The following is a 14,322-nucleotide window of genomic DNA, read 5'->3' on the forward strand; positions in this document are numbered from 1 at the left end:
TCTGCAAGGGGCTGGGGTGGACTCACCTGCTGCTGGAATGAGGAAGCCCCTATCCCTGCAGAGGTGGGGCTGGAGGAGGGCTGGGGTGGCTGAGAGGAGCTGCATTGTTGCTTAGTCTCTTCTCCATCTTCCCTTGGGCTAAGCCTCACAGTGGATCGCAGCTACTAGATGGGTCTAAGAGAATACAATCCCTGCTGTGACCCTGGCCTCCTCTCCCTACCTGACTCCTCCCAGCAGGGGGGAGGTCCTTGTCTCATTTGATAAGCAAAGAGCTGAGGCTGAGTGGAGGATGGAAGGGACTCAGCCTACAGATCAATGGTGTCCAAGATCCCCACCCCAAGTGCTGGGTTTTCTCCCCTATGGACCCCCCTCAAACTCTTCTGGGGAGTCTTCCTCCTCCTATTCCCTCCCATTCCCTCCTTCTTCCCAGCAGCACAGCCCAGAGCAGAGTAAATTTCTGGAAGACAATGTCACACACCCAATGCAGAATCCCAGACCACGGGGCCAAAAGGACCTTGTAGATTATGTTGACAGAGGCCCAGAGAGGGCAGATGACTTGTACGTTCAGACAGCTCCTAGGTCAGTGTTAAGGAGAGAGCTGGAAATGGAACCTGGACCTTCTGATTTTCTTTTTCTTTTCTTTCTTCAGACAGAGTCTTGCTCTGTCACCCAGGCTGGAGTGCAGTGGAGCAATCTCAGCTAACTGCAACCTTCACCTCCCCGGTTGAAGCAATTCTCCCACCTCAGCCTCCCGAGTAGCAAGGATTACAGGCGTGCACCACCACACCAAGCTAGTTTTTGTATTTTTAGTAGAGATGGGGTTTTGCCATGTTGGTCAGGCTGTTGTCGAACTCCTGGCCTCAAGTGATCTGCCCACCTTGGCCTCTCAAAGTGCTGGGGTTACAGGCATGAGCCACTGCACCCGGCCTGCTTTTAAAGTTCTTTCCAGCTCTGAGATGTTGTGATTCCCTGATGAGGATCCAGCAGGCTTTCTTCTACCCAAGAGCTGCCTTCATCAGCGCTCCTGCCCTGAAATTCCCAAGCTACCTTGTCTGGTCACTGGCCAGTGGCCATAACAGTTCACGTCCGTGACACATGGAGGGAGTAAGATTCTTCTCTAGGGCGTTTGGAAATATATTCGGTAACTGCATGTCCCTTCTCATGGCTGAATCTCTAGCTTGGCTGAGTCATCACCCTCATGCGTCCTCTCTTCCTAGGCCCCAAGACTCAGATAAGCACCCTCACCTTTTCTCTCTTCCCAGCTAGTCTCTTCCCCAGCCCCGTGCCTTCAGCCTGGCCAGTGTTCCTGGCTTTGACTGGGATGCAGAATCACAGGATGATGAAGATGGAAGGTTGTTAGCATTAGAGTTGTCCCACACTGGGGAGCCGTCTCTTCTCCCCAGCACTTGAGGATCAGAATGGATGTCAGGGTTCTCGCTCACTTACTGAGCACCTAAGATGTATATATTTTTGATGAGCATCAACTGCGTAGCAGGCAATGTGTAAGAGCTTTACTATCACATGTGAACCTCATGACAACAGCCCAGCGAGGTATGGTTTATCCATGTACAGAGCAGGAAGTGAAGGTTCAGACTGGCTCTGAAATTTGCCCTCGGTGATAGAGCTAATCATGCCCAGGACCAGGAATGAAACCCGGGTCTGACTCAAAGCCCAAGCTCCAGGCATGGGAGAGGGTGGTGGTGAAACGTGACCTCCTGTGGCTTTCCCAGCACAAGACGGAGGGTCAAGATCACTGTGGAAGTGATTTGGCCGGGCGCAGTGGCTCACGCCTGTCATCCCAGCACTTTGGGAGGCCAAGGCAGGCGGATCACCTGAGGTCAGGAGTTCGAGACCAGCCTGGCCAACATGGTGAAACCCCGTCTCTACTAAAAATGCAAAAATTAGCCGGTCGTGGTGGTGCACGCCTGTAATCCCAGCTACTCGGGAGGCTGAGGCAGGAGAATTGCTTGAACCTGGGAGGTGGAGGTTGCAGTGAGCTGACATTGCACCACTGCACTGCAGCCTGGGCAACAAAAGTGAAACTCTGTTTCAAAAAAAAAAAAAAAACTGGAGTGGAGAGTATGGAATTCCCATCCCCACCACTCACAGCCTCCCCCATCACCAATGTCCCCACCAGAGTGGCATATTCGTTAGGACTGAGGAATCTACTTTGACACATCATTATCATACGTTATATTTTTAATCCTCACGATGGCCCCACAAGATCGGCCCTGTTCTTACCACCCCCCACCTCCACTGCTTTAAGGACGGGGCCACTGTGCTTCTGGGGATCCAGTAACAACTCCTCGGAGCCAGGATCTGACTCCACACAGGCCTGAGCACTGCACCCCGCGGCCTCCTGCCTGTGCTCACCATGGCCTGGTTTGCGCTGCACGTGTCCCGTGAGCTCCACTTTGCAGGTGCGGAAATGCAGGCTTGGAGCTGAGAGACTTGGCCAGGGTCACAGGGCAGAGAGCAGATTCTCCACCTCAGGGTCCCAAGTCCACACGCTTTCCTCTCCACCAGATTTGAAGATTGTACCAGGAGAGCCGCAGTGTTCCAGAGCTACCGAGGGACTGGGTCGGGCTTTGCTGTATTTGAGAAGACCCCCCTGGACCCGAGAGGCTGTGGGCTTGGGGAGCATGAGGAGGTTTCACAGCAGAAAGGACACCCCATGGCTCCTGGACAAGCCGGAAAATGTGCCAGGGGAAGTCAGGCTCCAAGGGCACCACTCTGGGCTTCTAGCTGTGTGGGCTGGACCAAGAAGGCTCAGAGAAATGATCTCAGGCCTGGAAGTGGGGAGAAGAAACTGTATTATGAAGGCAGATGAACAGTTCCTGCAAAAGTGAGATTTGTGTGTGCAGCTGGGCCGCACCAGACCAGGGATGAGAGTGGGTGCCCGGGACTCGCCTACACTGCCTGGGGGTGCAGCCCGCACTCCTCACTACAGTCAAATCGACTGTGCGTGCCTTCCAGTGGCTCAGGAGAGGACTCCAGGGGGAGGGATGCTTACCTTGTGGGCTTTGGAATATAAGCCCTTTCACCTTCTCCGCTGGTCCTCACCACCTTGGCAAGGCAGGTATTGTAACCCTGTTTTCTCAGGTAAGGACATGGAGGCTGGGAGGGGTCTAGAGACTGGCCTGGCTAGTAGGAGGCCGAGTCAGGATTTGAACCAGCAGATCATCTGGCCCCAGAGCCGGTAGTGGGCGGCACAGCAGGAGCTGCAACCGAGGCTCTTGACTCCTGCCTCGTCATTCCCTGAGGTCCACAGGACAACCAGCCGGGGACCTGGGACCCCATCTTGATGCCCTGGGGAGAGGTGCTAGGCCTCTTTTGGGTCTATGGGCTATTTTTGGGCCAGTGGAGCCCAGTAAAGACCATCTCAAACCGTGTGCCAGGGGAGGTCAGACTCCAAGAGCGCCACCTTCGGGCTTCCAGCTGTGTGGGCTGGACCAAGAAGGCTCAGAGAATTAGGAGGTTCATATCTGATCCTTTTCCTTCCAAGACTGGGATTACCAGATAAAACACAGGGCATCCAGTTACATTTGAATTTCAGGTAACAATTTTTTTTAAGTGTAAGTATGTAGCCAATATTGCATGAGAAATACTCATGCTAAAAAGTTATTCGTCATTTATCTGAAATGCAAGTTCAAATTTAACCGAGTACCCTGTATTTTTATTTGCTGAATCTAGAAACCCTCTCCAAGAGGCTCCTTGCCCTACTCACAGGGAGAGCCCGATCTCCCTCTAGACAGGGGAGGCCCCCTTTTTCAGGCCGGAAAAGATCTTGTAGTAAACTACTCAAGAGGCTGAGGCAGGAGGATCGCCTGAGCCCAGGAATTCAAGACCTGCCTGGGCAACAGAGCAAGACCCTGTCTCTGGGGAAAATATCGTACCGTAGCCTCCCTCAGGGACTCCCGTTCCTCCCACCTCAGGTCCAGTCAAGGGAACAGGCCTCTGCTCTAGGCAGAAGTGCCAGCAGCCGCTCTCTGAAAAGCTAGATTTTGCCTGAGCTGGCTCCCTGTGTCCTGTGGAAAATGCCTGGCCACGGTTTCTATGGTTCCCAGGCTCCAACCCTGCAGTCCTCAGCCCTCATCAGGAGGGGCCTTGGCAGGGTGGGGAGTGCCCTCTTTCCCTTGCCGGAGCCCCAAGGACTCTGCCAGCTCCCTCGTTTTGGCAGCAGCACTGCCCACCCTGTCTCAGGAGGTTCCTTCCCCTCAATCCACCCAGCTACCCCGAAAGGCAAATCATAGGCCTTTCTCATCTTTCAAGGGTTTTTACTTCCATAGGGAAGCATGTGTTGGATGAGAAAAGTATCTGAGGAAGGGGACACAGGTTCAGAAAGCTCTGTGAGTCCTGGACGCTGGTCTGCCTTCTTGGCTCACCCTGGAAGGTGGACGCTGGCCCCACACATCCCCTCTTAAAGATGCAGGCCGACAGCCAGCAGATCCCGGGGCTTGCTGGCCCCAAGTGAGCTGTCGGGGCTTCAGAGGACGCCAGTCATGGCAACCCCAGCTCCGTGGCTGCCACACGGGCCTGGGCTTCCCAGGACTCCCTCCTTCTTATTCACTTATGTAGATGAAAAATGAGGTAATGGCACTCCCCCTCCTCACCCTCCTCCCAGAAGTGCCCAGGGTGTAAACACAATAGCTTGTGTGAAGTCCACTGGAACCCAGGCTCACCAAGTCAGTCTTAACCAACACAGGCCTCAGCACCCGCAGAGTAGACACTGCGATAACAACGGAGGACACAGAAGTGCCCGCTATGACTCCAGCACCAGGCCACGCCGCTCTGGAAACTCAAACGCTGAGCGCTGAGACCTCTTCTAGGGCCTCAACCCCAGCCGGCCTCATTCCAGAAGCAGAGACCAGAGGAACCAAGAGAATTTCCCCTGCAAGAGAGACCAGGACTTTCACAAAAACACCTCCTGACTTCAGGGTGCTGATCGCCACCTCTGTGGAGACATCAGACACCAGTGGCAGCCCCGAGGGAGCTGGAATGACCACAGTTCAGACTGTCACAGGCAGTGATCCAGAGGAAGCCATCTTTGACACCCTTTGCACCGATGACAGCTCTGAAGAGGCAAAGACACTCACAATGGACATATTGACATTGGCTCACACCTTCACAGAAGCTAAGGTGCTGTCCTCAGAGAGCAGCGCCTCTTCCGACGGCCCCCATCCAGTCATCACCCCCTCACTGGCCTCAGAGAGCAGCGCCTCTTCCGACGGCCCCCATCCAGTCATCACCCCCTCACTGGCCTCAGAGAGCAGCGCCTCTTCCGACGGCCCCCATCCAGTCATCACCCCCTCACTGGCCTCAGAGAGCAGCACCTCTTCTGACAGCCCCCATCCAGTCATCACCCCGTCATGGGCCTCAGAGAGTAGCGCCTCTTCCGATGGCCCCCAACCAGTCATCACCCCGTCATGGGCCTCAGAGAGCAGCGCCTCTTCCGATAGCCCCCATCCAGTCATCACCCCGTCATGGTCCCCGGGATCTGACGTCACTCTCCTCACTGAAGCCCTGGTGACCGTCACCCACATCGAGGTTATCAATTGCAGAATCACAGAAATAGAAAAAATGACTTCCAGCATCCCTGGGGCCTCAGACAGAGATCACGTCCCCACGGAAGGGGTGAAGGCCTCGTCCACCTCCGATCCACCAGCTCTGCCTGACTCCACTGACGCAAAACCACACATCACTGAGGCCACAGCCTCTGCCGAGACCCTGTCCACAGCCGGCACCACAGAGTCAGCTGCACCTGATGCCACGGTTGGGACCCCACTCCCCACCAACAGCACCACAGAAAGTGAAGTGACAGCACCCAGGGCCACGACCCTCAGTGGAGCTCTGGCCACAGTTAGTGGGAATCCCCTGGAAGAAACCTCAGCCCTCTCTGTTGAGACACCAAGTTACGTCAAAGTCTCAGGAGCAGCTCCGGTCTCCATAGAGGCTGGGTCAGCAGTGGGCAAAACTACTTCCTTTGCTGGGAGCTCTGCTTCCTCCTACAGCCCCTCGGAAGCCGCCCTCAAGAACTTCACCCCTTCAGAGACACCGACCACGGACATCACAACCCAGGGGCCCTTCCCCACCAGCAGGGACCCTCTTCCTTCTGTCCCTCCGACTACAACCAACAGCAGCCGAGGGACGAACAGCACCTTAGCCAAGATCACAACCTCAGCAAAGACCCCCATGAAGCCCCCAACAGCCACGCCCACCACTGCTCGGACGAGGCCGACCACAGACGTGAGTGCAGGTAAGTGGCTCCCTCTGGTGATCTTCGGGGATTTGGGATGCGGAGTTTCCAGGAGGTCTCCTCACTTGAGGAGTGAAGAGGAAGGATCTGGAGCCTATTCAGAGCCTGCTCCTGATGTTGCCTCTCTGTGATCTTCTGGTGGTTCTTGGCGAAATCAGGAAAAGGCAGATGGAGGGTTGTGTATGGAAAGAGGTGGAGATGGAAGTCCGGAGAAATGGTTTGCGGTCTCGGCTCTGCCTCTAACAACCCAAGTGACCTTGGGCAAGTCCCTGTCCCTCTTTGGGCCTCAGTTTCTCCACCTGTAGTTGTCCGCTCTGCCTCTAACAACCCGAGTGACCTTGGGCAAGTCCCTATCCCTCTCTGGGCCTCAGTTTCTCCACCCGTAGTTGTCTGCTCTGCCTCTAACAACCCAAATGACCTTGGGCAAGTCCCTCTCCCGCTCTGGACCTCAGTTTCCCCACCTTCAGTTGGAGAGGGTTGGAATGGGCACTGAAGTCCTGTCCAGCTCTGACCTTCTATGAAGGTCACTGTTGAGCAGCTCTGGAAGCTTCAATTCCAGCCATAGCCACACAGAGGAGCAGCAGGCAGGCATCAGGCCCAAGCTGCTGCTCTCTGACGGGCTGGGACCCCATGGAAGTGGGGCCTGCTGGATGCATTTCCTGGCATTATGTGGAAGCCGATCAGGTTTCTGGGGACAAGTGGAGGCAGGGTAGAAGTGAAGGGCTGTGGGATGGAGAACCTCAGCAGACTCCATCTGGGGTCCGGGAAAGGACAGAGAAGGTATATTAGGGCTTGGATCCTCCAGATCTAAGGGTGGGGTGGTGGCATGTTTCTTGAGTTGGTTCTTGGAAAGGGAGCTGAAATGGTTTAATCCCTCTTCCATGAAACACAGGCGGTGGGGACAGCCACCAGACAGGAAAACACACTGTACATTGATTCTCTACGACTTTTGTGAAATTGATGGACAGGCAGGCAGGGAGGGGTCCTGGGAGAGAGTCTGGGGCACTCCATCTTGGGGTATCTCTTTTGCTCTCCTCCTTTAATTATAATTATTAAATAATTAAATAATAAATAATTAGAGAAGTACACAGATACATATGCCCCTGGACATTCATATCAGCGTGGTGGATAATAGTAACAACGTTTCATAAGTAGGGTCTGGTTAAATAAACTACTGCACATCCTTACCAAGGGATGGTGGTTCCTATGGAAAAAGTTTCCTAGGGAAAAAAGTTCCTATGGAAAAAGTTTCCTATGGAAAAAGGTTCCTATGGGAAAAGGTTCCTACGGAAAAAGTTTCCTATGGGAAAAAGTTTCCTATGGAAAATGCTTTCCTGAAGAGCACGTGCTTTGAAGGTGGCCAGACCTGGGTGGAAACTGAAACTCTACTAGTAACTAGATGTGGAATTCAGGGAACATTCCTTCACTCTTTCAGCTTCAGTTTCCTTATCTTTAAAAGGAAATGATCATAATAGCACTTATGCTGCTGTGAGATTTAAATGAGATAATGTGTCCACAGTACTCAGTACACTGCCTGACACACAGTAAGCACTCAAAAAATGCTGATTATTATAATGTATTTTAAAATGTGACACTATATTCAAACATACCATTATAATATGTTGAATGGGAATATGGACACAATATATGAGACAATCTCTTCACAATTGTTTAACGAGCAGGTTATCCAACATTAGGAATGATTTGATCCTTCAATAAAAAATCGATGTGTGAAGGTTCCTAGGCATAAAAGAAAGTTCAGAAGGATATGTACGAAATATTGTTGTCTCTCTGGGGATTGGGATTACAGGGTTTTTTTCCTCTTTTCTTTTTGTTAAGTTTGTGTTTCCTAAAGTTTCTGCAATAAACATACGGTGCTTGTATAATAAAAATTATAGGTTTTCCTTAATTGCATAGTCAGGGCTTGCCTCCCTGCGCCTCCTACCCCAACTCCCCAACATACAGTAGTTCTGAGGGATTTCACCCACTGCTCCGGGAGAGAGCTGGCTTAGCCTGGATTCTGGGAGAAGCTCTTGCTTGGTCCCAGACTCAAGTAAAACAGCAGTTTCTGTTGTGTTTGGGGTGTGGCCACTGTCCTGCCCTATACAGAAAACAGGATGCATTATTCCTTTGTTTCTCTGACAAGCTTGCCAACTTATTCCTGTTCTGGGAGGACCAGGGGCTATCAGCACTGAAAGGGGGCTCAGAAATCCCATCTCATTTTCAGATGGTGGTGCTGTGGCCTGGCCTGGGGAAGGTGCTTGGGGGTGAGGCCTGGCCTAGGGAAGGTGCTTGGGAGGTGTTGAGGCCTGGCCTGGGGAAGGTGCTTGGGGGTGTTGAGGCCTGGCCTGGGGAAGATGCCTGGGGGTGTTGAGGCCTGGCCTGGCCTGGGGAAGGTGCTTGCACAGGGTGACATCATTTCAGGGAGTAGTTGCCTCTGTCCCTGGCTAGTCTCCAGTCTCCAGCTTCATATCCTCCCGCTGGAGGGCAGAGACGATGGAGGTGTCCCTGTGTATGTTTAAGTGCAATGGCATTTTAAGAAAACTATTAGCAATTTTATGAAAATAAATTGCTGCTGTTTTATTAGCAGCCATAGTCAGCAAGGCCCTGGCTGGGTACTTGCTCCGTGAAGCTGTGTACGTGTGACTGCCTTAGCAGCGCTGGCTGCTCCTGCTCTTGAATCTAACAAGCAGCTGGATAAAATGTTCACGTTTTCGCTCAAAACCAAACAAACAGAAAAACTCAATTAACTTTTTTGTGTGGGCTGAAGCACCTCTGTTTACCCGCCCCCCGCAGTGACCCCCATACTGTCCCCGGAATGGACGGACTCACGGGCTGTCACATCGCGCACGTCTTCCCTGGAGAAGGGATGTGAATCTTGGTGGGGTGGGAGGCACTAACTGGCCCAGCACAGGGTGCAGGTGGGTGACCCGGGAGACTCTACCCTCTCCAGACCTGTCATCATGTTGCAGTCTCAGGCGGCACTCACAGATTTGAGGGCTGCACATCTTTGGGGGCCTCCACTCAGCCTGGCACAGTGTGTGCCCAGCAAGTAGACGACTGCATCCTTGCCAGCACACATGTGCTTGAAACTTCTGTCAGGGAACGCCGCTCTTCACAGCCAAGGGTGGAAACTGCTGGATGCATTGCAGAGCTGACACCTTCCCTCTGGCCTGGCTCCGAGCCGTGCCTGGTGTGGTGGAGGGGTGGAGGCCACCCTCACCCGGCCCTGTGTGCTGCTCTGATGCGGCTGAGGGGGCCAGGGCCTGGGTGTGCCCTCAGCGTGTCCACTCCAGAGGGGAGCCTGCGCCCACATTTTGGCCCTGTGGGTAAAGGTGGCCTCCCCCGAGCTTGTAGGGGTGTGGGACACTGCCCGATGCCGCCTGCCATGCTTTTACATAAAAAGCTGGGAAAAGGCACTGAGGAGCCACCTGACCCCACGGAATGCCATTTCCTGGGGTCGCTTGGCCAGAAGTCATTGACACAGCCCTGCCAGCCGGAAGCTGGGGCAGGGACGGGGTCCTGCCTTCTGGGACAGGTTCTGTGTGTGCATGACCATGTCCCAGAGGTCTCTGCTCAGCCCTGGGGGCGGGTGGGGCTGGGGTTGGAGGGTGGATGGTGGGGGTGGGGCCAAGTTAGCCCAGAGGTCTGTGAGGTGAGAAGGGCCGGGGTCTCTCCTCCTCTCCCCCGTGCCCCGCCCCGCCTTGCTCTGAATCTCTCCCTCTCTCTGTCTCTGTCCGTCTCTTTCTCTCTTTACTCCCCACTCTGGTGTCTTTGGAGCCCTGGGTAAGGTGTGTGCTGAATCTGGTCTGGTTTGGGGTAGATGTTCTTTGATCTGTTACCACTCCTGGAGGGAAAGCCCCTGGCAACCCCCCCTCCCCCGTTCCTGCAGAGCCAGGCCCCCCAACCAGTCGGTGGGCAGGATGCCCACCAGTTGCCCCCATCTGGCCCAGGGGGACCTTTCCCCTGCTCTCCAGGGACCACTGCAGGTGATGTGGCCCCTGAGGGGAGCATAAGGGTGCAGTGCCTGACTCAGGGGACACAGAAGCCCTGTCCATATGGCCTTTTACGCAGCACAGCACCCAGCCCTCGGCAGCCCAGAGCAGGAACCAACAGGGTAAGTGCCCAGGGGCCCCAAAGGTCAGAGTTCCCCCCACAGCTGCCAGGGAGCACAGGGACCGCAGCACAGGGTCTTCTGCTCAGCACCGGGACCCAGCTCGCTGCAGCTAAAGAAACACATACGTCCAAGGGCTCCATGGCCAGGGCCGGGCACCTGGAACAGAGTGGTCCTGGGGCGGCCACATCCACTCCTTCCAGGTGATTCCCGGTGACTCTCGGCCTGCAGCCGGCCTTGCTGAATTCTCTTACGCCACCCGGATGCCCCCTGCTACGCGTCCAGCTGTTGATCGCCCATTGACCTGTAGAAGACCTGGTCAGCCCCTCTGTCTTCTGTCACCCATGGAGGCGCCTGCAGGTGCTCAGCGGAGCCCGCCCGGCCCTGCACAGACCCGAGGCGGCACCAGGGGGCGGTGCCGGCCCGAGGACGCGGGCGCGGGGCGGAGGCTGCGGGGCAGGAGCCGCTGGGCGCGTTCAGGCAGCTGCCCGGGACCTCTGGCACCGACCGCAGCCCCCGGAGGCTCCCGGGGGGTTTCCGCCTGAGCCTAAACTGAAGACAGGGCCTGTTTTCAGTCATCGTGACCCGACAGACTCTGCCCGTTACTTCCCGCCCTGCCCGGCGCCCTAGTACCCAGAGCTGGTGGGGACTCCAGGCCACCAAAGGCAGGGGCGGCGCGGGCGGTTGAAGGAAGATTGGGACACGGAGAAGAGGGACAAGGCCTGGGGCCCGAGGGGTCAGGACGCTCTGCCAGCCTCACCACCTGCAACACCCAGGCACGGACACACGCACACACTCCACACGTGTGAACACGCATGCATGGCTGCACACACGTGCACAGAGAGGCACAGCGCGCAGGAGCACAGATGCACGCACACAGGCACAGGCACGCGCCCTCACTCACTCTCACACACACACCAGGTGCAGACACCCCCACCCAGAGGATGCAGCTTGGATGGAGAAACAGGCTGGGTCACAAAAGCCACGGGAGGCAGCCCCTGCTGTCGGGCGTCTTTTCTGGGGAAAGCTTTTCCGGAGCCTGATGGAGGAAGACAGAGGAAAGAGACCTGTGTTCCCAGATGCACTGGCCAGCCGCTTCCCGGGGACGGGGAGGCAGAAATACACAGTAAATGGTTGTTGCCTTTGGTCTGTGAACTGTGCTATGGAACACTGGAACTTACTCCTTCACCTGACTGCATGTTTGTGCCCCGTAACCAGCCTCACTTTCTGTCTGCCTCTCACCCACACGCCCTGCCCAGCCTCTGGGAACCACCAGCCAACTCTCTGCCTCTGTGACAGCCACTCTTTCAGTGCCCACAAATGAGCGAGAATGTGGTACATCCGCCTTTCTACCCCTGGCTTACTTCCCTTCACGTGTCAGCCTTCAACTCCATCCATGTTGTTGCCAACGACATGATTTCATTCGTGTGTGTGGCTGCGGAGTATTCCATCGCGTACGGATACCACGTGTTCTGTATCCATTCATCCATTGATAGGCACCCAGGGTGATTCCATTTGGTTTTTGAAAATGTGTAGTTGGAGAATCCAATGCGCCCCTTCGGGTTTTCAAAATGTGGGCATCTTAAGTGCGGGAAAGGAAGTGGCTACCGCTCCCCAGGGCACCCGGTGGCATCTGCAGAGGGGAGGCAGCCCCAGCAGGCCTGCCGTGGTGACATCAAATAGCCAGGAGGCCAGGGAGGCTCCTGCGGTGACAGCCCCAGGTCACAGGGTCAGAAGCAGCCCAGCGGGGCCGGGGTGTCTCGCGTCAGTTGGGGAACATTTTCAGCCATTACCACTTTAAATACTGATTTTGCCTACCCTTTCTCTCCTTCCCAGAACTCCAGTTACTCATGTGTGGTGTCTTCTCATTGTGTCTGCTGTCTCTTCCCATCTCACTGGGGCAGTAGGGTTGCCATAACCCAGCACCACAGACGAGGGGCTCCACAACCCTGGTGGCTGCAAGTTCAAGACCCACGTAGGGACAGGGTTAGTCTAGTGAGGCCTCTCTTCCTGGCTTGTGGAGGGCCGCCTGCTCCCTGTGTGCACAAGGCCTTTTCTCTGTGCACACGCATGTGCACACACACACAAGCACACACACACGCGTGCACACACATGCACACACATGCACACGCACATGCATACACGTGCAAACACATGCACACACACGTGCACACACGTGCACACACACCTGTGTGCACACACGTGCACACACACATGCCTACACGTACACGTGCACACACATGCACCCACGCACACGCGCACGCACACACGTGCACACATGCGCACACACATGCGTACGCACACACACATGCATACACGCGCACGCACACACGTGCACACACACGCACACACGCACACACACGCACACACGCACACAATCTGGTATCTCTTCCTCTTCTCAATAAGGACTCCATTCCTATCAGATCAGTGCCCCACCCTGCTGGCTGCACTTCACCTTAATTACCTCCCTAATGTCTCCTCTCCAGACAGAGTCACCTCGGTGGGTGGGGCTTTGTGAGGGTTTGAATGTCCGTGTTCCCCGAAATTCATCTGTTGAAATCCTCACCCGCAAGGCGATGGTGTTAGCAGATGGGGCCTGTGGTAGGGGATGGGGTCCTGAAGGTGGACCGCTGATCATGGGATCGGTGTCCTCATAAAAGAGGCCCCAGAGCGCCCCTCCCCCATCCCCCATGTGAGGACGCAGTGACACTCCAGGGAAGCCGGTCCTCACCACACGGAATCTGCCGGTACCTTGATCTGAGACTCCCCAGCCTTCAAAGCTGTGAGAAATGCATTGTTGTTTCTAAGCCCCCAGCCTATGGCATTTTGTTGTGGCAGCCAGAACTAAGCCAGGCTTCCACATGTGCATTCTGGAAGGACGCGGTTCAGTCCCTCACACTTGCTCTTCTCTGTTTTCCTCCTTACGCTTCTATCCTTCATTCTGAGAATTTTCTTCTGATCTACTTTCTAGTTATTCATTATTGTTCAGTGATATCTAAACTATTTTTAGGCATTTTGTTGTGGCAGCCAGAACTAAGCCAGGCTTCCACATGTGCATTCTGGGAGGAGGCGGTTCAGTCCCTCACACTTGCTCTTCTCTGTTTTCCTCCTTACGCTTCTATCCTTCATTCTGAGAATTTTCTTCTGACCTACTTTCTAATTATTCATTATTGTTCAGTGATATCTAAACTATTTTTAAACCCACTTACTGAGTTCTGAAACGTGGCTTGTATTTTTTCCGGGCAATCATTTTTGTATTGCATTTACAAATAGGCATAGAGATAGAGACTGCAATGAGAAAATAGAGAACGCAATGAGAAAAGTTGGAGTTCTAGAAAGAAAGTGGAGGGAGAATAGGAAGAATACAATCAGCCAAAAAAAAAAAAAATACAAATCTTTCCTTTTTGTGTAATTTTTATTTCTCCACGGAAGTTCTTGACCTTGTCTTTTTCTTCTCATGCACAATGTCTCCAGCGCTGTCTGCAGCCGGCGTCTGAGGGTGCTGTGTCTGCGTTCTCGTGTGGATGTGTTCATTCTCTGGGTCTCCAGCGCTGTCTGCAGCCGGCATCTGAGGGTGCTGTGTCTGCGTTCTCGTGTGGATGTTTTCATTTTCTGGGTCTCCAGTGCTTTCTGCAGCCAGCGTCTGAGGGTGCTGTGTCTGCGTTCTCGTGTGGATGTTTTCATTTGCAGTGTCTCCAGTGCTGTCTGCAGCCGGCGTCTGAGGTTGCTGTGTCTGCGTTCTCGTGTAGATGTGTTCATTCTCTGGGTCTCCAGCGCTCTCTGCAGCCGGCGTCTGAGGGCCCTGCGTCTGCGTTCTCCTGTGGATGTTTTCATTTGCAGTGTCTCCAGCGCTGTCTGCATCCATCATCTGAGGGCGCTGCGTCTGCGTTCTCGTGTAGATGTGTTCATTCTCTGGGTCTCCAGCGCTCTCTGCAGCCAGCGTCTGAGGGCG

At 54.6% G+C, this 14,322-nt stretch overlaps 1 protein-coding gene across 1 annotated transcript; it reads left to right on the top strand.

Annotated features, from left to right (window-relative positions):
* Nucleotides 1–2,374: 2,374 nt before the first annotated feature.
* MUC20 (mucin 20, cell surface associated) lies at nucleotides 2,375–7,045 on the top strand. Its single transcript, XM_054480874.2, has 5 exons — nucleotides 2,375–2,420; nucleotides 2,527–2,711; nucleotides 4,427–4,470; nucleotides 4,662–6,256; nucleotides 6,795–7,045. The coding sequence occupies exons 1-5, from the start codon at nucleotides 2,375–2,377 to the stop codon at nucleotides 7,043–7,045; spliced, it is 2,121 nt and encodes a 706-aa protein (XP_054336849.2).
* Nucleotides 7,046–14,322: the final 7,277 nt, after the last annotated feature.

The sequence above is a fragment of the Pongo pygmaeus genome, chromosome 2, assembly GCF_028885625.2.
Source record: "Pongo pygmaeus isolate AG05252 chromosome 2, NHGRI_mPonPyg2-v2.0_pri, whole genome shotgun sequence".
Taxonomy (NCBI): Eukaryota; Metazoa; Chordata; class Mammalia; order Primates; family Hominidae; genus Pongo; species Pongo pygmaeus.